The following is an 11,257-nucleotide window of genomic DNA, read 5'->3' as shown; positions in this document are numbered from 1 at the left end:
ATTAATCCTCGAGTGCAGTGTGTGTGATTGTACATAGAATATTTATTTTTGTACTTTGTCATTGCTCTCTTATACTGATTGTTTAAAAAAAAGCAAAAAAAATATATATTGAGCCGTTTTTTGTACAGATTGTTTATTTTTATTATTGCCATTTTGTTTATGTAATGGATTTTTTTTATACCTATGCATTATTTCTAAAAATGTTTTTTTGAAATTAAGAAAAGGAAAATATACTGTTGCTGCATACGCATGATATTTGTGCATAATGAGAACTGATATTGCTTTATTAACTTATTGTATCAGGACTTGTGTTGTGTTGTATGCTCCCAGGTAGAATCCGACTCTCCTCCCGTGCTCCAAAACGCATGTGAATTCAGGTAAATTGGGCCACTTTTTTGCATTATAGTGAATGGCCCAAAGTAGACCAATTTACCTGAATTCACCATATATAAAGTAGTTGACCCCCCTCCCGCAGAGTCGGCTTCTACCTGGGTTAGACCACGCTGCACTGACGAGTGGAGCTGGAATGAAATGTTAGCTTTTTTTAATGAACGTTCCCGAGAGATTAAAATGGACCCACTAACATGAACAAGAGCACTGATACTAACTTCCCCCCTTTCAGCCATTACGTAAGCCTCATGCTGTTTCGTCAAGGCTATGCAGAAGTTGTCTACTGACAACCATCACTTTTAATTAAACGGATCCAAATATTTTGCCAAGATAATCAGATCAGCACACGTTTGTCCAATTTTAAGGCAGCTTGTTTGAATAATCGCTGTAGTCACGCCATTCTCTGCCCTTGCTCTGGTTGTTCTTTTGTATCTTTTTAGATGAAAAACCATTACCCACCTATACCAAACTTTTTCAGTAGGCCTACATTAAGTATGTATATAAAATAAGCCAACACCAGTAGCGCGCCAGTGAATGACGAATCCATTTTAATCTCACCATAAAACAAAAAAAATATTTTTTATCAAATGTCTCATTGTGAAGGAACTTGTGTTTTTTGTTAGCCTGAATATAAATGCCAAGTTTTAGTCAGAGATATAATATAGCATATGCTGCTTTGTTTTCCACTGCGTTTTCCCGGCAGTTGAAGTTCACCTCATAGCCAAACCCAATGACCCCCCCCCCCTTTATTTGGGCTGTGTGTACATACTATACATTTCCAGACGTTTGTAGATGCATATTCTGCCCTTTTGTTTAATTTTTGTTTTGTTTGTTTTTAATGAAATCAGCTATATTTAATTTTGTATTTGTCTCGCCTTCCTGCCGTCTCCTTTTTTAAGAACTCTATTGGTCACCATTATTGATTACTATCCGTATCGTTAATCCAGCACAACCGGATATGTGTATTTAATCCTGCATCATATATTATACCTACATGTGTACGCTATTTGAACTGACTGCCAGCACTGATGCTGGATAAACCCTGGTCTGGCCAGCTCTCTTTCTCAGACTCTTAGGATTACTATTTAAATGAAGAATGCGCCAATCTAAGCCACCCTTGGACTCATTGTTGTAGTTGCCCTGTTGCCCCTTGTGCAGTGTGGAGGGTTTGTTTTTAGCCTGCTCATACTAGTCTATGATATGTATCTTGACTAAATCTGCTTGCAAGTAGCCGTACATACCAAGGCATACAGTATGTTGTTTTACGGTCACACTTGTCTCCCAATAATACAGTATTGGTCTCAGCTGATCACTTGAAATCATCTTTCTGCCTTAGAATTGTTTTGAATTTCTTAAGAAATTGAATGGTTATTGGTCACTTCCGTCATGATCACAGATTGCCTGGCTACCACCAGTCCTAATCACAAGTGACATTAGGTCGGAATACTTAGCCATTATGACACACCCGTCCCGCTCTCTGATTGGACGGAGACAGGGCCCATAATCTGGTCCGTTATGAGTCATACTCCCCATACTGTCTTTCAGATTGGAAACACTGTGTAGAACTAAAGGCAGTATGGGAGTTCCCAGGCTAGATCACAGACACATTACTATAAAATACACTGTGCATTCACATCGCAGACACCATGTGATTTGAGGGATCAGAATCTGAAAAAATGAATAACTTAGAATTTAGAACGAGCCACTTGCAGTCATGTTCAGTCAGGTGGCATTATGCTTGGCCAGTGTGAGCAGGCCATTTGTGTTTTTGTGTTTATTTTGAAGTGTATTTGGGAAGATTGAGTTTGTCGAGCTGCCTCCGTTGACTGTGCCCACATCTCTTCCTCTCCGCGGCCTTGGACAAAAAAAAAGCTAAACTAAAGCAGTGTTGTTGTTGTTATTGGGCTCAAGGGGAACGTATGACTGGAGAGTGTATCCATAATCTGCTGCTCAGTTTGACAAGCTCTGTGTGTGTGCATGTGTGTGCGTGCGTGCGTGTGTGTGTATGTGTGTGTCTTTGCCATATGTAACCGTTGGGATTAACGCTGGTTTCAAATGACCAGACTTAATAAAAACACTATCAGACTGTAAAGCCTCACACTAATGCATCAGCTCTACCTTGTCTCTCTCTCTCTCTCATTCTGTATGTCTGTCTATCGATCTTCCTGTCTCTGTCTCTGTCTCTGTCTCTGTCTCTCTCTCTTTCTCTCTCTCTCTCTCTCTCTCTCTCTCTCTCTCTCTCTCTCTCTCTCTCTCTCTCTCTCTCTCTCTGATGTTTGTTAGCTATGCACCTCCTTGTCAGGCTATTCTGAATGTAATGATAACCTCATGAAGAACTTCTACTGGCAGGGAGTTAACATACTGTAAGGTCTGTAGACCGCAAAAGATTGCCATCTGAGAAAGGCCAAAAAAATGACACCATATGACACCTTCACTGCCTTCGTGAGGATTTGCAATCTGCTCTTATGTTTGACTGTACCTTGGTAACACTCGTTAAATGCAGTAACTATTTTGCTACATGCTGAATTATTTTGTGTAAGATATTTAACATCCAGTGTCCTATTAAACAAAAGCTTACACCAACTCTCTGTGTTTGTCTGTGTCCCTCTATCTGTGTACTTATGTGCCATCATCTTGAGGGAATTGGTTTGTGTGTGGGTGTGTGTGTGTGCAAGATGGGGTGGAGTGGGGGGCGTGTTACCTACTGTGTGTGTTGTTAACACATAAAACTAAAAGCCTTGTGCCTGGTGTGTATTTTGCGAGGAGCAAAGCGCCTTAACTGAGGGTTGAGATGCACAAATGTAATTTGCAATCAGGAAAGCATACATAGGATTAATTCAGGTAAATTGGGCCACGTTTGACCATTCGCTTATATGCAACAACAAAAAAATAGCCCGATTTATCTGAATTCACTATACCTGCTTGTCCTGTATGCATGTGCATGTGTGTGGGGTTGTGCTGTTTTTCTGCATTTTTGACTGACGTCTGTATTATGTGACAAGATAAGGAGGTGGTGAAAGAAGTAGTCCTACTACAGGCACTTGTGGTCGTAGACACACATCTATATTTGTATTGTTTTATGTGGATGCTCTGGACAGTAATAAAGGTCTCACCTGATTGGTCCTGGTCTCTGTCATGTGACTATGTCAGGTCCACTAATGTTGCTTTTCTTTGCCGTCAAAAGGGCCAGAACCCCTTCCAGTTGGCTAAGAAGTAACCGGGGGCTGGCAGCTGCGCTTTGAGGCTGGGTCATCTGCACAACAGAAAAAAAAAATCTGCAACAGGAAACTTGAGGAGGATTTTATTTCGGGGAGAATCATTGAGTTTCGGATTGGCCAGCCACTGTGGTTGTGAGGCCACTGGACTTCCCAGCAGACTGAGTGATGATAACTCTTGCAATACTGGCTGGCACCACCGGGTGGCAATGTTGACTGGCTTTTCTTTTTTTCTTTTTACAAGGATTTGACCTATGACCTTTATGTTCTCTAGTAAAGGCTTCATTGACATTAACAGGAGAGGGAAAACAACATTGAAAAACGCAAGATGCAAATCATATTTTGTATGTTTTAGTCTTTATTTTTGACTTCCTGATGTTGTTCACTATGTGAAAGACTTTTTTTTATCAAGTATTTAAAGACAAACATCCACTTCATTTTATTATTTTCAATCGCGCAATGCCAGCTAATGTGATCCTAGCATTCAGTGCAGCTCACAACACCGACCTGATACAGTAAGTCCCACATGTCTGGCGGTGGTCCACTGTGGGCTGCCGACTGATGTGTGCCAGATAGGGGCCAGATGTGGGCCGCAGTCAGGGACAAGGCCACTTCAGTGCTGCCTACACTACACATCAGGGGGTCGTGACCAGTGGCTACATTAGATAAGCTGCCGTTTGTGTAAGAGTAAGAAGACTTGAGTAAGAAGACCTAGGTACTGTCAAAACAGTCAATACCTTCTCAATGTTTCAATATGATTATTACAGTAGTGTTGCCACCTGTGATTTCCCCAGATTGGCCCAGTTTTTAATGGTCTGTCCTGGGAGGAAAATGTTTTCCCTGGACGCTGAATGGAGGATGGCATTGCTTACGAGCAAAAAGATCAATTGAGTTTGAAATGTTATGTTTTTTAGTCAGTCAGAGGTGGCAACCCAACCCTACTTATTATAATGCTGCATCACAGGGAGCTCAGTTCCTGTTGCCTGGCTGCATTGAGGAGGTGAGATGAGGAGGGTAGGAGGGAGGGAGCTGAGCTCCAAAGATCCTCACAGCCCAATTCAAACTCTGGTCCCGACCCTCACCCCCACCTCCCTGTATTGTAACCACCATAGACACCAAATGGCCTTCCTCTCACATGATTCCTGATGTCAGACTTTCACTGCCCTCTGCTAGTCAGGGTCCAACAGGACGGGGTGAACCATCAAACATACGTATCTATTGTATACAGGGCCCCTGGCAGCTTTTGCTGGGCCCAGGACGAAATAATCTGAAAGGGGGACTCCCTCTCAATATACTGTACTGTACACAATGCAATGCATACCCAATTCTGGGCCCACCCTCTCCCAGGGCCCAGGGAAACTGACCCATTCGTCCCCTCACTATCGGTGGGCCTGACTGTATATATATGTATATACATGTCTATGCACTGCACCATGAAGTCCTGAGGGGGAGGAAGCAGACAACAATGAAGATCGAGTCTAAACTGTATGTTGAAAAGGCAAAGCTCAGGAGAGTCGCGGGCGCTGTGAAGGTAAAGCTCTCAAATTGTAAATTGACCAGCCAGCCGGCTAGTTGTCAAACATCTATAATCAGTTCTGCCAAGTTTAAGGAGAAAACAACTGTTTTGGAGTTGTTTTGTATCAATGGCCAGTTGTTCCACGTTGGCCTGGTTCATTCATGTTGTTCACCACCAGGTTCCCCCAAGCCAGGACCCTGACTAACAGACACAAATTCATGTAGCATTTTATTTATTTTATCAGATTGAAGATTGTTGGCATTGCAACACACAAGTGTTATAGAACTTCTTGAGAATTTTAGCTTATGATTCTGCTGTAGCACTACCACATATTGACTGTATGCTAATGCTTGTGATCTCGTATACACATTAGATATACACAGACAGACAGCTTCCAAGAAACCCATATCATATCTGTGCAGGCTGCAATTTTTTTGTTTAGTGTGCATTTTTTAATGATTATTCACAATAGTGGTTGTTCACCACCAACTGGTTGTTCTCAGTTGGGACGCGTGCAAATCGTTCAGTAAGGTGGTTTTGACCTTCAGAGAGCGGAAGTGTACAGCCAAACTGCCATTTTGTGTCTGAACAGTTTCTCAGTTTCCCTCCAAGCATTGCATTTTACCTTTGCCTGTCTGTCAGACACCGCAACAGGAAGACTAGAACTCGTGAAGAGTCAAGGTTGGGCAGCTAGTGTGTGTTTGTTGGAGTTAGAGTTGTTGTCTACTTTTGTGAGGACATTTTCGTCTCATTTTATTTCACAGTCATCCATTTGCTAAGTTGATGTTTGTTTGTTTTTTTTCTTCTTTTTCATTGTTTGTTTTCTTCTTTTTCATCTTCTACTTCTCCGTGTTACCAATTTTCATTTATACTTTGTACATCAGTGACATGGTCACAGGAGGACATTGAGTTCCTGCTAGTTGTCTGAATGTGACTTTGAGGATAGGAGGCATTTGGCCTCTCCGTGCTGTGTGGTTTGGAGTTGGAACAGCTGAGAACGTAGCAATACGGCTAGCCAGGCTAAATATACCCCTCCACATACTAAGCTTCCGCCTGTCGACTCGCCACAGACGGCACTGGCTCTCACACCCAGCATTCAACTTCAAAATGAGATCATTGACACCTGGTGTGAAGGTTAAGCTGAACAAGAAATGTGTGGGTAGTTTGTGACCATTGATCAAAGCAAAACCTTTCATTTTACAGTCAGTCAAGCAACAGAGCATCCCAACACAAGCCTGATAAATCAGCCTGTTTCATTTCACAAGAAAGTTACAGGAATGAAATGAAACTGCACAGGGTGGTGCCAGCCTTTGTCGACATCACTTTGCTGCTGATTTTTTTTGTGTGTGTTCCTATAGGCAGGCAGGTACGTAGCGCCAACATATGGGCCCTATGCACCCATCTCCAATGGACCCCGACCCCCCACCCCCAGCTCCAATGGAACCCCCATTTATACGTATGATGTGTGGGGCCCTGATGTGTGTGGGGCCCTGATGTGTGTGGGGTCCTGTTGACTCAGTCCAGTTTTACCCGCTATTTTCACACCCCTGCCTTTGGCAAAGGTGATTCTAGAGCAAGTTGGGGCTCCAAGCGAAAATTCAAATAAGGAACATTTGCAACAAATCACCACTACTATAGTTAAGATTCTTAGCTGTTATTTACCATCTATTGACTTTGGGGCCCCAAGCAGTTGCCTGCCTAGCCTGGTGACAAGACCCGCCTCTGCCTTAAGGAACCCATAACCACCTGTGTGCTGTATTTCACTAGCTCAGCTGAATTCCAAATCTGCAACCAAGTACCTACCTGCAGCTCCGGAGAGGCATTTAATCACTCTTTTACACGAATTTGCAGATTTTCTCACATTTATTTTACAATTTGTTCTACCAGATTTTTTCATCTTTTCTGTTCATTTGTAGATATTTTTTTCTCTGAAAGCGTAATGCGCAGAAGCATTCCTGTTGTCGTAACGACGCCTGTCTTCCAACCTGCTCAGAACTTAACCAACATGCACATTTATTTGACCTTTAACCTTTTTTGATATACCTTGACTGAAAATAATGTAAATAACGCCACATTGCTATTCACTATTGTACAGAAAAACAGAAAACACACAAACACGCGCACACGCATACACACGCACACGCACACGCATGCACATGCATGCACACAGGCACACGCACACACACAATGGCATCCCCCATTTCAAAATAGTTTGACAATTTTTCTCGGGCATTCACTTAGCCACCCTAAAACATGTTTGACATTCTCGAGGGGAAAGCTGTAATTAACAAGCATGCTGTTAGACACCACCAAAGTGTGAATGAAGATAGGAATGTTATAGGGATATAATGTTGTGTTGGTATTATTCATATTTTGCTTATTGTTGTATGATTTCAATGGAATGATTGATGTCCTTTGGCCATTTTACACGCTTAGTTACAGTAGAGGCTATGACGGGTCCTCGATAGCAGCAGTCTCTGTGCTCACACAGAGCTGAACTGACACTAAGCAGTTAGAGACAGTCAGTCACCACGACAGTTTTTCAACCATGTATTGGGATTTCATTGACTAAAGGTGTAACATTGTTGCACCTGTTTCTGTGTTGATTGGGTTAACCTTCTAACAAATCAAGGCATGAATGCATTTGAATTGACTAAAGCTTTAGGTCTGCTTTATTTGAATAGAAGATACTTTGCACATATTTGGCAATACAGTATATCACAATTTAATCACTTCTCTTTGAGCAAAGGTGTATATTTTTAAGGCCTACATGTTTATATACTACTGTTCCTTTCTCAAGAGCATGCATCATGCACTTGTTCAGTGCTTTAGTACCTTTGGTGCACACTGTGCTCTTTATATAATGTCTTTCTAACTATGAGAGGTTTGATTTCAATTCATTGTATTTCCTGTCAGGAGAAGGATGCTGCCTAGAACAAATGATGATGCAATTCTGTTGGTATGAGCAACAAACATGCAACATTTTGAAGCAAAAAGAATCAAATCGGATGTAAGGGAACATAAACTCTATCATCTGCAGACTTATTCAGATTTGCATCATTATTTCTGGCAGGAGCATATTTAGTTTTCACAGCAATTCGGAACTATTTTTTTTTTTATATGATTGGAGATTGCCAATTTTTTGAAAGCATGTAAACATCAAAAACATATTTTTGTTTGTTTTCTTTTTTCTTCATTTGGTTGCAATCACAGGCCTGGTAAAAGTGTAAATAGTTTGTTGTGTAGGTAGCCTACATGTGGCGTATATATTGTATCCTGATCCATATTTTTATTGGGCATGGGAATGGAAATCAGATACTACACACTATAACAATCAAAAGTTCCCCCAAATAACCTTCCCTTTGCCACTGTGAAGGAACCCCTAAAGGTTCTCAGTGGAACCTTACAGGTTCTAAAAGTTCTCTGAAGAGACTAACATTTCTCAGAGGAACATGTATGTGACAAATTGGTTCTCGGAATAACCATGATGTGTTCTCGAAGGTTCCTCAGAGAGAACCCACCAGGAACCAAAAAGGTAAAAAACTTCTTCAAGACCTCTTAGGGTTCCTGAAAGAACATTTAGGGTTCCCCCACGATCCAATTGAAGGTTTTTTGCGGAACCTTTGAATGTTTCCATGTGTAGGATGGATGGTGCTGGTGTTTTAGAGCTGTGTACATGTTGATATTGATGAGGAAACGTAACAGTGCACTGGTATTCAGCAAGCAGTGGCTGTGCAGTTGAATCTGAATCTGAGTTGAAACCGAACTGTTGTTTAATAATAATGAACTTTGATGCCAGTATGCTTTATGCATTCAAGGTGTTTCCTGAAAGATCACCATAGTTTTCACTTTTTTTCAGTTTATGTTTTTTTTTTCAAGTGGCATTTGGGATGGCAAACTCACTGTATTTCACAACAGAGTAACATTGTAATTAATTTAAATGGGCAATCTGTAGTTTTTACTAAAAACTAAAAGAAGCTTTCTGACCAGTACATATGTAAATCTATGGCATGACACAAGATGTCATGTGTTCTTGTTTTGGTTTGCTTATTTTTTTATTTGGTGACATTTATGTTGCAATATGTTCTTGTAAATATCATGAGAAATATCAAAATCTGAAGAGTGCAATCAGGCATACATGTCAAGAAACCCAATTTACCATTTTTCGAAATGCATTAACACAGATCCGAACACTTTTTTCCTCTTTTCACAACAAAAAGCTACACATTTGCCCTTTAAATGTAAAGTATGTGATGTACTGTATGTGTTATTTAGAGTTAAGGTGTATTATATTTAAAATGAACCATGTTTGTGATATTTTCTATTGTCATACTTTTCAGACCAGTGAAAACCCTGTACCTGAAAAAGATTTTGAGGGCATTTATTTCAATTTTGATTTACTTCAATGATGTTGTGTTTTTTGTAATTGATTGACTGATATACTGCATGCATCTTCCAGGTCACATGCACCATGTATACATAGAGCAGACAGCAACCTCTGGCTTCTGCGTTTGTACTGAAGAGTAGCTAGACTATGGGACTGACTCATTCAACATCTCACAATACAGGTCATGTTGCCACAGAGAACTTGAATGTATCTCTCCATATGGAAATTTGAAACTTAGAAATGTAAAGCTTCATTTCTTTTGATTTAATGCGATGATCAACAATTGTATCAACATCACAAAGATTAAAATCAGTCTAAAGTATTTGTCTGGTTTCTGTCTGTCTGCCTGTCTGTCTGTCTCTCACATACACACACGCACGCACGCACGCACACGGGTAGATGACGGATAGGCAGCAAAAAACATTTTTTTCACAAAACATTGTTTATGAGGGAAAAAAGTATATGTCTAAGTAGTGCAGCAATTAATCTTTCAAAAAATCCAAGTGGTCACAATGTTGGTCTATTCATTGATTATTTATTTACGTTGATAAAGCAATTTGCTGAAAATATGTCCTTTGGTGTGACGTTAAGAAATAAATATATTAAGTAATGTAGAAATGGCTTGATGGAGTTTTATGAACATTGTTACACTCTTCATATTTATTGCAATTTTTTAAAGTCTTAATTTAATGAGAAATTACCATTTATGTATTTTTTCCCCATTAGATGTGAGATTATTAGAAACCTTCGAGGAAAAACAGGGATATCTTTCTTTTAAATGTTCAAAATTGTCCGAATTTATACTAACTTTTCAGGGACGATAATTTGTTCTTCCCTAATGCAATATTCAGTGTTTATCAAACATATTGTTTAGCTCAAACAAATATTTGAGCGTTTAAAACATGTCACACCGTAGGACATTGATGTCACGCTAAAGGACAGAAATGCAAAAATGAGCCAGAAACAAATATATCAACATGATTATTTTGTCTTTTGATCATAATATAATGTTGTAGTCAATATGGACCTACACTTTACACTTATAAGTCTTTGAATCGTCGATTATCAGCCTATCGTAACTCTTAATGACAGCCATGCGGTCATTGAATGTAACCTGCAGAGCTCATAGGACTCATACTGAAGGGTGACCTTGGCATGACCATCACACTTTTGTAGGTATGCTATGACTGTCACACCATTGAACCTGTAGTGTGTAGTGGCCAGTGCCTGTTTGGTATCTCAAGCTGGACAGCACATTTATGCTGTATATTGAGCTCTCCATAGCATACTTTATTCATCTATACTCCTCTATATACTCTCTCACTGATCTTTCCTTCACTGTTACCGTTATATTTTATGGTTTCAAAGCACCATTAATCAGTGGTGTAGTCTACTTTTTTGAAGTCGGTATACTGTATATTTGAACAATTTTTTGAAGTGGGTATACTGTATATATTTGTGCTATTCAAAACAATGGATCAATCAATTTGAAGTGGGTATACTGAAATCCCTGAAATTTAGAAGTGGGTATACTCCGTATACCCGCGTTCTACGTAGACTACACCACTGCCAGTAATGACATTTTATATCATTTGACAGTATCTAAAATCAACAGCAAATATTCATCAACAATGCATCAAAGTATAAATTCCAAAGGCCAATAAAGGAATAAGTAATTTGAATACCCGTACACAATATTTATCTAGTCAAACAACAAAACAAAACAATATGTACTACCAGTTGTTTTAA

At 39.9% G+C, this 11,257-nt stretch overlaps 1 protein-coding gene across 1 annotated transcript in view; it reads left to right on the top strand.

The window, feature by feature from the left end:
* Positions 1 to 9,815, top strand: part of col13a1 (collagen, type XIII, alpha 1) — a 195,335-nt gene extending 185,520 nt beyond the window's left edge. Inside the window, exon 37 of the mRNA XM_063192101.1 lies at positions 3,575 to 9,815. Coding sequence (XP_063048171.1) covers positions 3,575 to 3,607 — 33 coding nt within the window. The 3' untranslated portion in view covers positions 3,608 to 9,815. The remainder of the gene's footprint in view (positions 1 to 3,574) is intronic.
* The last annotated feature ends 1,442 nt before the right edge of the window (positions 9,816 to 11,257 follow it).

This window comes from Engraulis encrasicolus, chromosome 24, assembly GCF_034702125.1.
Source record: "Engraulis encrasicolus isolate BLACKSEA-1 chromosome 24, IST_EnEncr_1.0, whole genome shotgun sequence".
Lineage (NCBI taxonomy): Eukaryota > Metazoa > Chordata > Actinopteri > Clupeiformes > Engraulidae > Engraulis > Engraulis encrasicolus.
This window is presented reverse-complemented; position numbering and strand designations above follow the sequence as displayed.